General features: G+C 44.7%; 2 protein-coding genes across 6 annotated transcripts; both read right to left on the reverse strand.

Annotated features, from left to right (window-relative positions):
* Positions 1-1,954: 1,954 nt before the first annotated feature.
* On the reverse strand, positions 1,955-13,506 carry PNLDC1 (PARN like, ribonuclease domain containing 1). Of its 5 annotated transcripts, none has more exons than XR_005256380.1 (19): positions 13,395-13,506; positions 12,833-12,890; positions 12,643-12,716; positions 11,678-11,711; positions 11,430-11,553; positions 10,718-10,806; positions 10,335-10,441; positions 8,905-8,984; positions 7,775-7,912; positions 7,103-7,172; positions 6,766-6,851; positions 6,484-6,539; positions 5,379-5,446; positions 4,475-4,528; positions 4,219-4,261; positions 3,596-3,678; positions 2,957-3,132; positions 2,693-2,791; positions 1,955-2,150 (listed from the first exon to the last, which is right to left on the reverse strand). XR_005256380.1 is itself a non-coding variant. In XM_038132541.1 (19 exons), exons 1-19 carry the CDS (start codon positions 13,468-13,470, stop codon positions 2,087-2,089), a joined length of 1,593 nt encoding a protein of 530 aa, XP_037988469.1. In that variant the 5' UTR covers positions 13,471-13,506; the 3' UTR covers positions 1,955-2,086. The 5 variants fall into 5 exon arrangements, 3 of the variants coding, with proteins under 3 accessions (XP_037988469.1, XP_037988468.1, XP_037988471.1); XR_005256379.1 differs by having other exon boundaries at positions 3,562-3,678; XM_038132541.1 differs by having other exon boundaries at positions 3,579-3,678; positions 5,379-5,443.
* Positions 13,507-14,541: 1,035 nt separating this feature from the next.
* Positions 14,542-17,542, reverse strand: MRPL18 (mitochondrial ribosomal protein L18). Its single transcript, XM_038132544.1, has 4 exons — positions 17,385-17,542; positions 16,754-16,934; positions 15,003-15,237; positions 14,542-14,744 (listed from the first exon to the last, which is right to left on the reverse strand). The coding sequence occupies exons 1-4, from the start codon at positions 17,434-17,436 to the stop codon at positions 14,673-14,675; spliced, it is 540 nt and encodes a 179-aa protein (XP_037988472.1). The 5' UTR covers positions 17,437-17,542; the 3' UTR covers positions 14,542-14,672.
* Between the last annotated feature and the right edge of the window lie 848 nt (positions 17,543-18,390).

Below are 18,390 nucleotides of genomic sequence, written 5' to 3' on the forward strand. Positions count from 1 at the left end.
CTTCCTGCTCTGTTCCAGGGCCAAATGTCTCTGCTCTGATTTGTTTGACTAGCCCCCTGCTAACACATTGCATTGGAAGTGACTGCCAGTACGTCTCAATGAGCCCTTCAACAGGCTCTAAGCTGTGAGGGGCCCTTCATTATCAGAGTAGGCAACTTGTTTCTGTAAAATCTTTCCTTGGAAGATCAGAACATACTTAATTCACTCTGATCTCTTCATGTTTTTACTCTGTATGTGAACTTAACTGATTTATACTAGGAATATCTAGTAGTTCTACAGCAATTGTCACTTCTCCCAGCTCTAAAGCAGGAAAGTCAAGTCTCTTGATTCACTACACCACGTTGCCACATGAGGTGTGTCTGTCTCTTGGAAATGGAAAACATATGGCTATTTCTCCAAAAAGGGTGAGAGGATCTCTACTTTTGTCCATGGGGAAGTGTGCTTCCCTAGATGGTGAACCAAGACAGAGAACGGCACTGCAGGGAACTGAGTCATTATGTGTCTGTGTCTGCCACTCTGAAAAGAAAATGTGTGGAACAAAATTTAAAGACAGAAGAATTTCTTTGTCCCTTCAAAGTGCATGCTCTCTTAGAAACTCCTGGGCTTCTCACAGGTAACAGCACCTGTATCTTCATGATGCCCAGACTGTAAAGATTAGATGCAAGAGAAGCTTTGTCTTCCCACATTTAAATAGCTAGCTGAATCCAGACCTCAGAGAACAAAGGTATTATTATGTTTCTCAAGAATAGTGTTTTTATGTGAAAACACATGCTACTGGATGTAACACCCAGTGAAAATCTTCCTAAACCTACACAACACAGAGCCTGTGCTCTCCTTGACATAAGGGGGGTGTCTAATGATGTTAGAAGACAAATTAACATTACAGAGTAAGTAGGAGACACACACTGGTACTTGAGGGAACACTGTGACAGACAACCCCATCACTAAAGGGTTATAGAAAAGGTCATCAAGAAGTCAGTTACTTGTCTTGTAGGAGCTTGTTTATGAAATAAGAGCTGTAAACCACAGCTGTGCAGAACTCAAGAACCACATCTGAAGATGTGCTGCCCTCCTCCCCTCAAGAGCAGCAGGTCCCCAGCAGCAGAGAGCACGTGATCCTCAGGCACACTGCAGTGCTGTACTGCTGCCTTAAGGTCCCCTGCAGCAACTCCCACGTTACCGTCAATTCAAGGCAGATTCTGCCCATTAGGTGAGCATGGGCCCCATCCAATTAAGTCTGACTAATGACATCTAAGAACCATTACATGGAAACCCTGGATCAACAGGTTATTTTTAAGAAGAGATTAATTAAAAAAAATCTCTGAAGACCAAATTCCCTGGATTCATAAATACTCCAGCTATATCACGAGAAACTGATCCACAAAGCATGTCTCATGCTACTTTGGATAAAGGACTGCTCACATGCTGAGCACTAGAAACAAGCAGAAATGTGTGCTGACTCACCTGACCTCTGTATACTCCACAAATTGGAGCCTGATAAATTCCACTTATCTGTGTCAAACCTCAGCTACACTGCCACTGAAAATACCAGAGCATGATACTGTACTGACAGCACTGCAAATTATTTACTATTCCCCAGAATCTGTCATGAGTCTCAAGAGTGGTTTCTCCATCAACTCTGCCCATTTTCATTTGGTAAACGGTGACATTTCCCCTGCTTTACAACTGAAGCTAAAAATAGCTTCTTTCATTTCATAACTTCCTGAACTTTATCAGAAATGTATTTTATGCAGCAAGCACCAGCAGGGGGAACAAACTGAAGGTATGAATAGCTGTGAAGAACCTACACAGGACCAAAGAAAATAAGCATTGAAACAATCATCTCCCCCTTCAGGAGGAGATGATGCTTTGAGCAGATTACAAAATACCACAAACTGCAAAGCAACACACCCCCTTTAAAAAACAGATTTCCAAGAATACAATTCAAACAGTATTAATTTTTGGGTTTTTTCTGGGTTTTTTTTCTCATTTTATTGTTTTATTGAACAAAACAAAACAGAATGGACAAACACAAGAAGTAAGATCAATGTTCCTCACATCTCATCTCTACAATAGTCCTTTAGAGTCAACTGCGAGCTCCTCCAAGGACAAAGGCCAAGAGAGACCACAGTGCCACAATACCTGAGATTCTAAGAGACAAGAATAATAAAATGCTGTTAGGCTACTTATATGTACAGCTTAATTTTTTGTTTATTAAGAGCTTAGATTCTTTTTCAAACCATGTCAAGGCAGAAATTCACCCTTCATGAGCATCACTGTCACCACCTCACAAGAGGAGTGCACTTTGAATCTGGAATTCTCTCCCACTACCAAGCTTTCAACTCAGCTGTAGAAAAAAACCCACATCCATCCCACACCTGAGATTCTGACTCCCTCTCACCAAGCTTATTAGAGCTGGCGCTACAGCTCACAAAGATTACAACCTCTTTGCAGTGACAGCACATCCGTAGTTTTGTGCTATCCTCAGGGTAACATTCCTGGGTTAACCATGAGCAAGATTAAGGTCCAGTCACCCAGAGCTGAAAGCTCACGAGCAGCCACCCAGCACCTGCTTCCGAGTAGCTGGCAGGAGGACACTGCAAACACGAGGCAGGCTGCTGCTGTGCTAGGGCCTTGGACCTGAAAGGAATGCTTCCCTCCCCCGCCCCATTCCCGTGCTCCCGCAACTCACTGCAGCAGGCAGTTCACGCTCGGCGAGTGCCTCCAGTGGCGGTAGACGGAGACCTGCAGGTGAGGGTGGTGCTTGTAATCCCGCAGGACGTGCCTGACGCTGCAATGAAAGCACGGCTTGAGCTCAGCCCGCAGGCTGCTTACAGCACCCCACAGCTCAGGGCAGCAATTTCTATCCAAGAGCTGTCATAGCAGAGAGAGGGTGGGACAAAGGCCTGGATCAGAGGAAAAGAGAACTCCAAGTTAAGACTTTCTGATCACTTACTGCTTGTATTTATTGGAGAGCAGAATGAACTGGTTCTTTGAAAGCCGTCTGACATCAAAGCGACAATGAGCCTTAAACTCTTGGTAAATCTGTCTCTCGGTCAGCCCTGGCCAGCCTCGTACATGAACAACCAAGGCAGGGGGATGACGGCAAGGAGAATCTTCCCCAGAAAAATTCTGGAAAATGTACAGTATTGAGACATATCTGAATTTGGAAATACTACAGAGCACTATTAATATCATCAGAAAATATGCAGAACATGATAAATAAATGACAGGTTGTATAATACTGCTGTTGGTGTAAATTTTTTTTTTCCCCCAAGATTCATCTAAATATTGTCATAAAAGCAAATTGTCACGACTACCATGGAAAAACTACCTGAGAAACAGTAATGTGAACTGTCTAATGCCATCTTACAGAATAACAGCATAAATACATAGTGCAAAGCAGAAATTCAACTCATTGGCCATTTTAAAAGATCCACTGCATCACTTGTACGACGACAATTTCTGCCAAGGTGGGCCCCATCACCAGTGGATTCCTCTCCTCTAAGGAGGCTATCAAGTAGGCCACTGACCTATGCACCCCACAAACAGGTCACAGACCTGCAATTCATACGCACAATGCTTGAAACACCACCTCGGATGAAATTCACTTTGTTCACGTGCTCAGCTAACACGGTGAGATACTGCGAGAAAGAAGGCTCAGCCTCCACCGCATCACTAAATCAGAAAACAAAAGAGAGCAAAGTTGTGTTTCTCCAGTACTGCACTGCTACACAGTTCAAGCTCTTAAACTAGTGACAGAATAGATATTTCAGATCTCAGTATCTTCCTACAGAAGTCAAAAAGCTGCAAGAAAAGGGAAGGGAACTTAACTGAAGGCACTGATTCACAGAGATTTCAAAAATGGAAACTAATGGAAAATTATTTGACCCTTACCCAAGTGAACTGAACTTGAGAGAGCTTGTTCAAGAATAAAGAAGTCACAATGTCATTTCCCAACCTCTGAGCCATCACATGGCCCTTGATTTCATTTTTAAAATGTCAGCTTTGACATAAAACTTTGACATAAATACTACTTTCAGATTTATAAAATAAAAATCTAATTAGGACATGACATTTCCAGTAACACTTTCTTTTGTCCAAAAGGAAGACCAGTCTGCGAAACAAAAAGTCGGTCAGAGCAAATGGAAGACTGTTTTCCATAGGAAAAACATCCCTTGTAATGCAATTTTCAGTCAACTCTTAAACTTTACTCACTCTGTGGATTTGCACAGTAGCAAATGAGCTGACATCAGAAGAACTAGAGAAAGGAATAATGAGGCGGCATTAGAAGAAAGCCAGAGAAACAGCTAAATACATAGAAAGCAAAAATGCACTGAAGTGTAGCTAAGTTACTAAGAGCAACAGACTGTATATAAACAAATATTTCTTAGCATCAAATAGATCTAGAGAGAAGGAAAAGATTGCCAAATCCCAACACAAACTCTGAAGGAGTTTTTAAGAAGCATTTTACCTGAACCACAGAGAAATGCATCATAGCCTGCCTCATGAGGAAATTTCTTCTCAGCTGTAAGTGTGGAACAAAATCAGGAAGAAGTAAACACATCTAGCATGCTGTGAAAACTACTATGCTGCAGAATCGTAATTCGTGAGATCCACTATTCTGAAGGTTCTTTTCCCCCTCCCCTCAACTCTGTTTCCTTCCTCACCCTGAAAGCTTTACACTCAGTAAAAAGTCTGTGCTTCTAGCATGCATTTTAAAACAACACCAAAAAAGAAGCAGCAGGTACATGAATGACTGAAAAGCTTAGCAAGATGCACATTAAAAAAATTTAACTTTTATAAAAGTCTAAACCAAACTGTGTTGTCTATGTTATTGAGGGTATGGGAACCATTTCAAACACAGGAGGCCCTGTGCTGCAGGACACGATGCTGCCGGGAGAAGCCAGAAAACATCTGCCTCACAGCCAGTATCACCACCATGTCCTGGACACAACCTTCTGCACAGGCATCACTTAACCCTGCACACCAGCCACCAAGCTCCTGCTACTTTGCCATTAGTTCCTTCTACCTTCCCTTCTAAGACAGCTACCTTCCCACCTCCCCTTGCCCCTTCCAAGGGCTCCTGACTTCACAGCCCAAGTCAGATTCAGTTCAGCCCAACACAGTGTAAAAGCTGTCTGTACCAGCAGCATGAGGCAAACCTGCCCTGCACTTCCCTCAGCAGCTACCAAGGCCATGGAGAACACACATTTTGGGAGCCCAGGCCCTGGGTCTGGACAAAAATGTGTATCAGCAGCTCTGGGCAAATTCAGCAGTCCCACTGGCATTCCCTCATGCTTTGTATGTGGTCACCCACAGAGTACAACAAACCTCTTTTGATCTATCTGACTCTGAAGATTTGCTTAAGAACATACCGTATCTTGAGCAGCCACTTGCAAGAGCTATAACAGGGCACGGTGGACCTTTGGGATTCAGGTTGCTGCTGAAGACAAGTGGATGTGTGATATTTTTGTCTTTCCTCAGTATGTTAGAGAAAAGTTACTGTTCTCTAGTGACCTGTAGCTTCATTTCAGAAAAAGCTACTGGAGACTTTAAAATGAACTTTGGTAGGCTTCCAGGAAAAGGCCAAAATACTTACTAGATTATTATCTACCAGTTTGCTTCCTGAAAACTAACTCCTAAATACCTTCTTAGTCTCTTCCCTCACTCAAACCTTGTAATCAGCAAATTTGTTCTAATTGCATAAAAAAAAAAAAAAAAAAAAAAAAAAAGAGCAGAACTAAGACTGCAAAGAGGTTTGCTAGATGGTTCTATTTGAATAGGGAACCCTGGAGGTTAAACAGATACCCCTGGAATTACTGAAATAAAACAAAGAACAATCAAGCAGAATATGCAGTCTGAAACTGCTAATAAACAAACCCTCAGAATCCCAGTACTGTTTTTAAAAAAATACTAATTTTGCATCTCCTTCTTGGGACTAGGGGGTAATGGGAAACAGGCAAAATTTTCCTTTCCTTAGCAAAATTGACATGCAAAAAAATTAATTCACAAAAGAAGTGTGAAGGAAGTCTCCTACCACATCATGACTACGCTCATGAGGTACAACATCTACTCATGTGCTCCATTTGAACATTGTCTTTAGTTGCTGCTTTGGGATCAGTGCAGCCCTCTCTTAGGACAAGGCATTTGAAATTAGGATGTATATTCACCAACAACTGCATCTTACTCATTTCAATATAATTCTCAAGCTGAGTGTACAGTTGTATGCAAACCTAATTTGCGACCAATGTAATAATGGCAATTCAATGTGAGAAGTGACTCAGAACAAATAATTTACAACACAATTTACAACTCAATTCCGTTATAAGAAAGATATGCAAATCCTTTGCTCTTAAATTTAGAAAGACAAGGATCCAATTGAAAAGCATTTGAGAATGGGAACACGGGAAATGGCTGACTGTGAAATATCTTTCCAAAGAAGACACAGGATTGCTGAAAGCTCTATTAGCCACCACCTACCTGCACAAAACCGCATATGCGTCCAAAAGACTAGATACTCGAGGAAACAGATATTTCTATAAAAGAAGAATGTATTAGAAAACCAACCACGACAGACCTTATGGTGAGTTCTATTACTCACATTGCCAATTTATTAAACGAGATCTAAAATTAGAACTTCCCAAGGCAACACTGAGAACTGTTTGCAGTTCTGCTATTATCACAGAGCACTGAGGAAAGAAATCCTCTCTCTTGGTTGAAACACAAGTTAAAACTTCAAACAAAAAGACCTGTGCATCTCACCTTCTGCATATATTTTATTACAGTCTTGGTGTCTATGATGACAGGAAACAGGTTGTGAATGTTCCTTTTAAACTCCTCATAGCTTTCTGAAAGCAAAGCACATGTGGAGAAAGGCATCAGGGAACTGGGGAAAATCCATTGCAACCGCAAAGTAATGGGAAAGAGAAGTGACAGCAGGCAATGATGCCCTCTCCAGCATTTAGAACTCAGAAGAGGCAACCAGCCCTGCTGCTGGCTAAGCCCTGCAAGGTGTCTGTGGTGGCAAATTGCCACTGCACCTCCTGTTCCACCCCCAGCGCAAAGGCAGCAGCCCGGCAGCAGCTACGCACAGCAGTACCTGGGAGGGGCCTGTAGAACTTGTCATGAAGATGCATAAGGTCCATAAGCATGTTGTGTCCCACCAGGGGCTGCGGGAGGAATATAAACATAACAGCCCATTGGAGCACACTTCTGAAGAGAGCTCAGAGGTAAACAACACAGTCACACTCAACAGCTGTAACCCTTTCCGTAATGCAGACAACATCCATAGTCACATAGGACTCAGTCAGGCTGCAAGGCTCGCAGGAGGAACCACTGCCTTCAGAAAATCAAACTTGTGGACTCCCTGAGAGGGTATTGTCTCAGCAGCATTCTATTTTCAGTGGACCCAAGGAGCTAAGTGGGTTCAGAGTTCAGCTGAACAAGGTTCCAGCCATCAGATTTATATGCTCACTCGCAAGGGCAAGGACAGTCTTTGCTGCACATCACCCATAGTCCTCTAAAACTGAAATCCATTTGATAAGCTGCATACAGAATGTAAGAATTTCCACACAAAGTCAGACCAATGGTCTACATGGTCCAATAAACTGGTCTGACGCATGCTGAAAAGCACAGCTTGCCCAAAAGGAAAGAATCTGCTCCGCTTTCTTAGATGGTGACTCAAACTGTAACACTAGGGTTTTTAATATTGCATTTAACACAGCAAAATTAAAAAGAGAGGAAAAATAAGAGTAGGGTTAAGGCATTTTACCTTCTTGACTTTAACAAGTATTTGGAAGAGGTTGGTGAAGCCCCGGGCAGACAGGAGAATGAGCTTTTTCTGACAGGGGTCATAAGAAGAGTTCTCCAGAAGCTGACGATGCTCTGGACTCACTTTTTTCACCATTACCTGAAAAGAACAGTCACTGAGTATCTCAGCCTCCCATGTTAGTTGCATGTACATTGCTTACTGGGGCTCAGTAATGCTGAGGTCAAGTTCAGCTTCAAGGCACTGAAGGACAGAAAAACTGCATCCCCTGGGAGCTACGGACTGTCTCACTTCCATATGGTGATCAGTGTTCCAGCAACGAAACAGGCCTGCTCAAAATGAGTCTTAATTGTGCTTCTCTACTTAAGAGGACGATTCCTACCAAAGGGCTTTCCTGAGCACAAATTAACCTAATTCAATTTAACTTGATGGTAAGTTCATACGTAAGTTGATATGTTAAGTTCACGGTACCAAAACCCCAGAAACAAACAGCAATCATATAAGCTGAGTCCCTAAAGGCAAGGCTTCAGATGAGAAGGCTGGGTACACCTGACATTCTGGAGGCATTGGTTATCAGACCAAAGCAGGACTAATGCAAAGAAAAGATTTCTGTAAGCTAATTCTAAGCAACTGACTGATATCATACCCATAACCCATAGTTTGAGAAGTCTACAACCATAGTTTTACTACAGAAAATATTGTACTGAATGTAAAATACCAGTAGCGATTAGCAAAACAGCAAATCACAGGGTAAAAGTCTTCAAAGCAATTTCACGGCAGTCAGCAAAGGAAAACCACAGAAAATGCTAAAACTGTACATTCTTGTGGAGGTATTGAAGGAGGGACTTAATAAAGTCTGAAGACACAGAGAGGATGCCTCCAGAAGTGCTCCAAGGACAAGCACTTCCATTTAAAAGGATTTTGGGTTTACAGGACGAACAGAAACCAGAGTTGCTCAGTTTTCTGTATCCCTTTTCTTAGGATCCCACAATCAACATTTCCTTTGTCATTGTCTTCTGCTCCTTGACCCTTTCATTAAAAGCACAAGAACATTTCAGAGTCCCTGCAAGAATGCCAGTTCTATCTGCCCAGAGAGAAATCCTCCTTTCAAAAGGTCCACATTTCCATCTTACCTTCTTGTCTCCAAGAGGCTCTGTCCAAACATTTTCAAGAGCCTGCCTCAGAACCAGCTGGACTTCAATCATATGATAGCCTATGACACACAAAAAAAAAGACAGTGGAAATTTGTGCAGACAAGCCCATTAAGGAAAACACACCATTCCTCTAGACAGACAGACTGACATGTCTCTCTCCCAACATACAGAAAATATTCCTCAACATATGATCCTGGTACATTACCACACACAATGACTGAAAGAAAACAAAACAAACCAAAAACACAGACACAGACACACACACACAAAATCCCAAGAAAACAACAATAAAACCACAAACCCACAGAAATAAACAAAACACAAAAAACCCTAAAAATCACAGTGAAAATTTCAGGCAAATGAGCTTTTGTAAGGACATGGAGGAAAGGAAAAGACTAACTGAAGAGGGAGGAAGGCTACTACTCTGAAAAAGATGCTCTAAGATACTCTCTGGTTTGGGACAGTTTCAGAGCAACAGACCCAGAAGCCAAGCACACAAAGGGTACCAATGCATTTTCCCCCACAGCTGACAAGGAACTAACCCAGTCCTCTTCTGAATAGCATGAAAAGAGACACCTGAATCAGTCTTCTTGCTTACTTAAATAAATGTCTTTCTTATCACAGGTGCTCACCAGTGCCAGACTCTATTAAAATATCAGTATCATATCTAGATGACAAAGCAGATAAAAAGCACAGCACAGTCTCCAACCCCCCTATTGCATACTCAGCAAAAACTCAACAGACAAAGCCTTGAATACTCTGTTCTTCCTAACCTTTCCTATATTATATTCCCTGACCTAGAATATGAAGTTTTCAGTTCTGTGAGTAAACCTACAAATTATTCCCTGCAAATATTCCCTGTTCTTCAAGTCAGCACAGAAGTTCCTCAGCTCTGCTACAGTGCTCCCAAAACCTAACACAGGGGGTAAGTGACCTATTTATTCCCACTGGCATATATGTGGCTCCCTGCAGCTCCCTGTTGCTCTGACAAGAGGGATTCAAGTCTGAAAGAAGGGGAAGAAAACAAAAAAAAACCCCAAATGACCCAGGATTTAAAACATGTAAAACGTTATCCTGATTCAGAGTAACTAAAAATTCTCTAGCTGCTGCTCAGAAAAAGCACAAAATGGAAGTTAATTACAACAAAGCATGCTCCAGCATCCAGACATCCGCTTCTGCTTCAGAAAGACCCAACACCCCAACAGAGCAGAGCAGAAGAGCCTAGAGATGAACTCCTGACAGGAGGTGAAGCTGGGGTAAAGAGCTGTAGTGCAGGATGGGTACTGGTGCTTTCCCTCTCAATAGAGCAGTTTAACAGAAGAAAAGACAGTTATAGCCCCAGAAGTTCACAAGAAATGATGAAGCCACTCAAGAGCCCACAGACACCTAAGAGAGGCACTGTTTCATACCACTCAGATCCTGAAGAATCATAGTATCCTCTTCTTTTGCTGCAACTATCCAAGAGGTCACTTCATCAATAGCTTTCTTCAGGACATCCCTGTCTGCATTACTAGTGCTGGATGAGGGGAAAGAGGCAGTGTGAGACGTACTCTTCATAGGTGAAGCCTTGTGCCTTGCTGTAGGAATGCAAAAGCTTCTTCAGGTGAAGCTTCACATGCACCCAACTCTCCACATAATATCCTGTGATCTCAGTATTCCTTCAGACACCATGGCATGCTGGAACAGCTGGCAGCGAGGTGTTCAGCCTGACAGGTTTCAGTATTTCTACGAAATGTGATCTGAGTGAAGCTGAGCACAGTACTGAAGAGACACCTCTCTGAGAAGCGCTCACCTGCAGACTTTCCAGGTACCTGCTGAGAGGTGCTGCCTAAGGATCTTCTCCTGTACCTCATTCATGTAAGGGATTCCATCTTTGAGGAACTGAGGGGAGATAAAATGCCAGGTTGGTTACATTTCCCTGGATTTTCTCAGAGCACATTAGAGAATTAGCAGATTAGTCAGGACAAACAAACTGTAAGCAATCCAACAGGTATGGAGGAAAGAAAAGGGTATTTGTCAACTGTAATGAAATTTTTTGCTCTTCTTTTACTTTTCCTTTAATAAGATGCTTCTAAGAGTCAAGAAGTCAGATGGTTCCTGCCCAGAATTGCAAAACAGTACTTTTATGGGATGACAGAGTCTGAATTTTATGGGAAATGTGGCAATATATAAGATGCTGGTAAACTGATACTTCTGCACCTTCATGGATAGTAAAGACACCCACCAGGGTTTGTTTAGCAAATCCTTAGCTCACCAAAGATAAGGTTTTGGGGGTTTTCTGAGGCAGGAGAATCTGAGGCTGCTAAGGATGTGGTTATTGCCTTTACATTAGTTCAGAAAAAACAGCACTCACTACCCCTATTGATAATGAACTGCATGATGCATTCATACTTTAGGAAGATGCTATTTGCCCCAGAAACGTTAACATTTAGGGATACTAATCTGATTTCTTCTGCAGTTGCACAGGTTTCCTCTGTTCTGCATTTCTGGCAGAGATTACATACCTTATTGTAGTCAAAGCCATAATGAGACAGGAACTGAATACTAGATGCAGAGAGGGTGAATTCGACATCCCTTATTCCCAGTGTTGAGGGAAAGAGAAAAAAGTTGTATGAATGCACCACATACCTAAAATGAAGAGAAAAATATCTCTAGAAGATAATGACAAGAAATAACTCCATCCAAAGGGAATTATGTATAAAATCTCTACTGCGCTATCTTCATCGCAACAGAAAACTGCTTTTTTACTTACTTGTTTGAATTTTCTTTTGAGAATATTGCCAGCCCTGCAAGAAAGAAACCTCTGTTGAGATGGCAGCGTTTAGCTGGACGTCTACTGATAGCGTGCAAATTAGATGAGGGATGTGGGGAACCCCTAAAGAAATACATGCTTTCCATTCAGGAATGTCACTGTGCCAATCCTAACACCAACTGCCAGGCCACTCCCTGGATTCCTGGGAGCTGAACAGGACAAGCTTTCAGTGCTATGTGTGAAAATGAGTCAAATCTGAATTAAACAACAAATAGACTGAGCAATAGGCAAGAAGTGAGATGGTGATGAGTCTCTGACTGTGCATACACAGATGAGTATGTGGGTCCAACTACACTACAATAGTGTTTGGAACAAGCTGGGCACCACAGAGGACTGAAATATGGGTTTTACTTCTCAAGTTCTTTTTTCTTCTGTTAAACCCTAAAAGGCACAGGAAGATCTTACATACCCCAAGACTTTGAACAAGATTTAAAACTGTTTTCAAGCTGGCTTCTTGACTCCCTACTGGTTCTTAAGTGTCAATAGCTCTCCTCTACGGACCCGTTCTCATGCTGACTTGTTATTTTAGGAATAACAGAAATAGCAGCCTTAATTTTCCTCACAGTCCCCTTACTCATAATGCACTGCATCAAATGACACAGCTTTGAACAGGAGCTGCTGTCATATGCTTCTTGCTTGCATCCTCTGATTTTAAAGCCTTGTATTTTTAACTATGACTTTTAAATATGGTCAACTTTAGACCCATAAAAACGATATAGCCCACCCGACTTTATTTATTAAAAAGCTGATAGTGTTAAACATCAGAGCGGGGGAAACCCAACAAGCAAATGTCTCTGGGATGAGTGAATTAAGGCCAGAGCCACCTGCAGGATGCACCTGTTAGCAAAAGGCCAGTTACCTGCAGGACCTCGGGAGATCACTTTCCGTGTCAGAGCCGCACTTACCGAGCTGAACTAGAGCGAAGCGCTGAACACTCTGCCTGGCCTTCACGTACCGCTCTGCAGGGGAGTCAAACAGGCTAGGAACAAAACCAGAAATGGGGAGAGTAGACACAAGAAGGCTTGCTATGCACAGGTTGTTCTCACAGGGCTAGAGCAACAAGTCTCCCTCACATTTCAAGTCCAACAGCTTTACCTGGGCTCGTTGTTTTGAAGGGAAGTTGAATGCAAACCAGTAAACTCCATATCAAGGGCTGTTGAAGCGGAAAGAACATATGAGAATCTGAATTTGAGGCATACGCTTCACCACCACCAGGACGGGGGTCTCTCACACAGTTCTCTTCACCATAATCTTTGTCAAATCACAGGAAGCAGGCTCAAGAGAAAAGCTGTGGGGCTCACACCTCCACCGCCTCATTCCTGTGGCAGAGGAGGTAGGGACACCTCCCCCGCGCCCCTCCGGAGGGGCCTGCCTCACCCCGAATGCTGTGCTGTGTTCGTGTCCCCACCCCGAATCCCTGACACCCCTGGTCCCCAGCCGGCCGAGCGGAGGCCAGCACCGCGGCTAGCGTTCCCGTTCCCCGTTTGAATCCCCGCGCCTCAGTGCTCGCTGCTCTGGGCGCAGCACCGCCATTATGGGCTGCAATACCCCTCAGCGCCCGGGTCCCCCGGTCGGGCAGGGGCCAGCCGCCCCCTGCGCGGCCGGGCGGGGGCCGAGGGCAGCACTGGGGGCCAGACGAGGCGCCCCCGAGGCTCACCCACGAATGCGGCGCGGAGGATGCGGCGCCTGAGGCGCGGCAGGCGCTGGGCAAAGCCCTCCGCGCCCACCTCCATCGCCGCCCTCCCGCGGCCCGGCTCGGCCCGGCCCGGCGCGCCTGCGTGCCCGGCGCTGCCCCGCGGGGCGGGCCCGATCCGCACTAAGGGATGGGAAAGGCAGCGCCGCGGGAGCTTCCAGCGTGACCCAGGCGGTGGGAACGAAGGACTGGGAGGGAGGTTTAGGCTGGAAATTGGAGAGGCTGCGAAGGCGCCCGGCACAGCCCCCGCTCACAAGGGAGCGCAGGGGCAGCTCCCAGTGCGCGTCTGGCGGAAATACAGATCGCACAGAAGCCGTCACTATCTGAGAGTTGTTATTAATATGAACCAACAACTCGGTAAAAATCCAGTAAAATAGTGGTTTTTTTCATTATGTCTGAGGATTTAATAGAGATGTCAGAACCGGGCTGGGCACAATCCGCACGCTGCTGAACCCCGGGACAGACCCTTGGCGTTCCCTTCTCCTGCCCCAGAGCACGCGCACACGAGGCAGCAGGCACAGCACCGGGACACAGGCACTGGACTTGCACTGCCCAGGCTGGCCTCCCTGAACGTGCCTGTCAGAAGGTTCCAACACACTTTCTGTGGGGATTTCACACCCTGGCCGTGGCTGGGAGCTCTGCGGAGCCATCAGGCAGACGCTGACAGCACGAGCCTCTGCCAAGCAGCAGACAGACACACAAGGGGAGAATGGGGCTTCTTATTCCCTATAGCACGAATTTCTGCAGCTTCCCTTCTAGACCCCATCCATGTGGTTAAGCAGTTAGAATCTCAGGATTGCAAGAAAGGTGCAAAGATGAGATGGGGGAGTTTAATATTTTCACTAAGACTTTGCGCATCTTCATCATTTTATCACAGTTCTAAACAATGTAATGTCTACACTTTGCTAGCTTAGACTGGCAGTGTACAGGGGTCAAATATCAAAGGATTTCCAGAGTTCAGGCTGGAACAAACAAAATCAAATATTAAAAATAAAAATATGTTTTTAAAACGTTGAATTATTAATAAATTCTGTCAAGCTGAACTATGGTAAGTTTATTCTAGCATTAAAGGTGTTGATCATTTTAGAATAAAGACTATGACACACTCCTATCCATTTGAAAATATTTTATTATAAGATGTCACATTCTAACTTTTTCCAGCTCTGGATCTTCCCTTTGCCAGCACACAAACCTAAAGAAGTGATCCTTGTTTCTTGGAAAGTCTTCCCAACAATGTCCATTTTACCGGTAGATTCTTCGTGGCTCATGCAGAACAACACCACCCTCCTTCATAGCTTTCTCAAATTCCTGAATCTTGTTTAAAAGATAGACACAAATAAATACAAAAGAAAGTCAGCAAGACTTAAATATCAGTGGGAACATGTTATATGGAGGGGCAGAGGTTAACAGCCTCATGGAAGCATAGTAGCAGGAACTGCAGCTTGTCAAAGCCCTTCTGAGTGTTGCAAGGAGGGATTGTCAAGCCATATAAGAAAATTAGAGGTGAAGAGAAGTAAAATTAATGCCTAAAAAGGAAAGAAGGGCCAAAGGAATAAGTAGATGGGTACTTGCCGAGTCACAGCGGTGTTCCCAGGGGATAATGGCTTTAAAGTTCACAAAGTTGATTCCTGCTTCCAAACAGCGCTGTGCCATTACACGGCCAAGGTTTCTGCATGCGGCTACTCCCTTGGGGCTGTACAAGTGTCTCTTTATGGCCCACTCTCGGGTGGAGGCAGATACCACAACATCCCCGTTGGAGCGCTCAACAAAGGCTTCTACGTATTGCTGTGTCCGCTCAAGCCGTAATCTGAGTGCAGGAAAGAAGTAAAAGAGGATTATAATGTCTTTTCCAGAGAACAGAGTCAAATGCTTAAATTACTCCCTTTATGAAATAAAATTGAATGCATTAATATATTACATTATATTACGAGTTTTGCTTAGTAAGACACAAAAGAGGACTTATGTTGGAAGGAAAGGGTTAAAAGCGGAAAAATGGTGAGGAGGATTCGCTCAAGTGACCTTGCAGCTGGAATGCCAAGTCCTGGAGAATAACATTGTGGGAAACCCCATTTATTATGCCTACTGCTGTTTATCCTCTGACTGTTTTGAGAAGTAGAATCTCTGTGGGGAAAAAACATAAGTGTTTGAAGAGCCTTGGAGGCTCTCTCACGGATATGCTTGAGCTCCCTCTTTTGACAGACAGACTATAAAAGCTCAGAGATCATAAAAAGCACAGGGGTGACCATAGCATGATGGTAAACCTAAATGCCCCTAATAAATGGGTGCCAACAGCGGGCTCACCACTTGCACAGACTAGGCCTAGCAGTGCCTGCATTCTCACCTATGTCTCCACCTGGGTGTTGCTTTGGGATCCTTCAGTCAGCAAGGCAATGAAATTAAGTGTACTGTTTGCATTTCAGCCATAGTTCTGTGGTTGTTCCGGCAGCCTGCCTGTGTCGACTCACGCAACGCCTACTGCTAGCTCAGAAGAGTGAAATTCCAAGAGCAACTTCTCATCAGTTACTCAGGGCCACAGTCCTACCTTGCCTTGGACCAGCACCCACTCCAAATCAAGCACTGCACATTTGCACAGTGTAGAAAAGGTACATATGAGGGGAACTGCTCCAACAGATATGGAACTTTAGGGTCACTATGCAGTCCCTTAAAAGCTTGAGCTGATACAGCAACTTGTTGAGCTCTGCAAGTGGTCTGAAAGTACCTCATAACCTTCCACACAGAACAGCAGAATATTTATTAGGAACAATTATTTCTTATTGCACTGATAGAGTATCGGCTTTCCTGGTATGAACAAACTGGATGGGGTTCTCCCCGCAAGAACAAAATAAAGAACTTTGAAATACCAGCTTAAAATGAACTTATTTTCCAGCGAATAAGTAAATCAAAACAAAACAAAACCCACTAACAGACTATTATGGTGCCTCAAATAAAACCATGAAGCATGTTAAGCACAGGAGTGAGAGAATCCCTTAGAGTTAAAAAGAGTTAAAAATCTGTTGCTTAAGTAACATTATGTTGCCTTAACAATAGATGGAAAAATCTTGACTACACATGCTTTCATGTGCTACTAGTCCACTCTTCTCTGAACACAGAGGATGCCTGCTGATTAAGAAACACTAATGTGCTAAGTGATTCAGCAACCCAAAATACATGTTTTGTATGCAGGTTTCTGGGTTTGTTTTGGGCTTTTTTGGTTTTTGGGTTTTTTTTTTTGTGTGTGCCGTTTTTTTTTTTTGTGGGGGGGTTTTTTTGTTTTGTTTTTTTTTTTTTGAGTCTTCATTTCTGGCAGTAATTTCCTGACTCACCTGTTCCAGAACTCACGCTTTGGCCACGTTGTCTTCCAGCCACGCTCCTTCCTAGCCAGGGCCATCTGCTCCAAGTTCCGAGGATTTCTGTTAGTGAAGTTTGGGGAGACAACCTCATTTTCACTTGTGTCCACTTCAGTCTCAGTTTTGAGACTGGCTGTAGTTGATGCAAAATGAACACCTTGGGGGGGAGAGCAGATAAAAAATACCAAAGATTAAAAAGACACGTAGTGGAGACAGTAGAATGGATACAGTACAAAATGACACAGCTTACAGAAGTCAGCACGGCAGAATCATCTTGCTTTTATTTTTTTAAGCACTTAACAGACGAATGACAAGACCTCAACCTGTTTCCCCAATTTATGAGGTGAACTGCAAGTTATACTAACACCGTTTCTAAACTCGTATATAAAATATAAACTCAAGCGTGACTAAGAGATCCCTAGGTCCAAAGCTTTACAAAACACTGAAAGCGAAGTACACAAGAAACCAGAGGCAGCGCTACCAAACAACACGGTATAAACCCTTCATCCTTGGCACAGCAGCACCGCCAAGACACCCGGGCGCCGGATGGCCCCGGGAGCGCGGAGCCGCCGCCGGGAAAGGCCGGCACGGCGAGCCCTGGGCTTACCCGCTGCACGGAGCCTGCCGGCCGCCAGCAGCAGGCGGCTGCTCAGCGCCATGGGGAGCCGGACCCGCCACAGCCCCGGGCGGCCGCCACTCCCCTCCCTCGGCTCAGGGACACCCGGGCGCCGCCATGCGCGAGGGGCGGCGCTTCCCGCGGAAGCGGCCGCGGGAATTCCGCCCGGCGGCGGCGGGGTCAGGCGGAAGCGCCGAGCGCGGGGCCCGTGCCGCCCCGCCGGCTGAGCCGCCCCAGAGCCAGCTCCCCCGGGAAGGGCGCATGTGTGTACTCGCGTCTCATAAAACAGCGCGAAAAAACACTGCCCCGACTCGGGGGATCACCTTTTAACTTCTGCCCGTGGAAAAGGGGCTTTGGGGAATGCCGGCCTCCAGAGCCTGGGTCGGCTTTTCCTGGAATGGGTGTAAGGAAGAGGGACTAAGGCGCGGAAAGGAAAGGGGAGTGGGTAAAGAGCAACAATAGGTGTTTCCGGAACTACCGTCATCCTGTTTTAGGCTTCTTTCCGAGTGCTCCTGCGGCACACAGGTGCGGCAGAGCTTCTCTGCCTTCTCAAAGCATCCTCCTGCAAGCATGACCGCGCAGGAACCCTACTTTGGGGCTGTATTTAACTGCTGTAGTCCTGAAAATGCTTTTAAGGAGCCATCTAAGAGCTAATTGTATTGAAAGGAGGATGAAGGCCTGGTGAGACCCTGGCACCACCTGGCAGGGGAACTCTGAACACTGCCATAGGAGCCAAGTACAACTCCGGTGGTGACGGTCGCTCCTGGCCACACAAGGTACTTAGATTTTGACAAGGCTTGTCAAAATACAAGAAGCCTATGCCCTACGAATCATTACATGCTCATCCTGAGCCTTGCAGGTTCCCCATCTCCCCACCACTCCCTGAGGTTTTCCCTCAGACTGTAGCAAGATTTCCCCCTATCCTACAAGCATCACCACTTAACCTGGCCATCGAAAAGTGGTAGGATAATGGGAACAGTTACAACTCAGAGACCTT

This window comes from Motacilla alba, chromosome 3, assembly GCF_015832195.1.
Source record: "Motacilla alba alba isolate MOTALB_02 chromosome 3, Motacilla_alba_V1.0_pri, whole genome shotgun sequence".
NCBI lineage: Eukaryota > Metazoa > Chordata > Aves > Passeriformes > Motacillidae > Motacilla > Motacilla alba.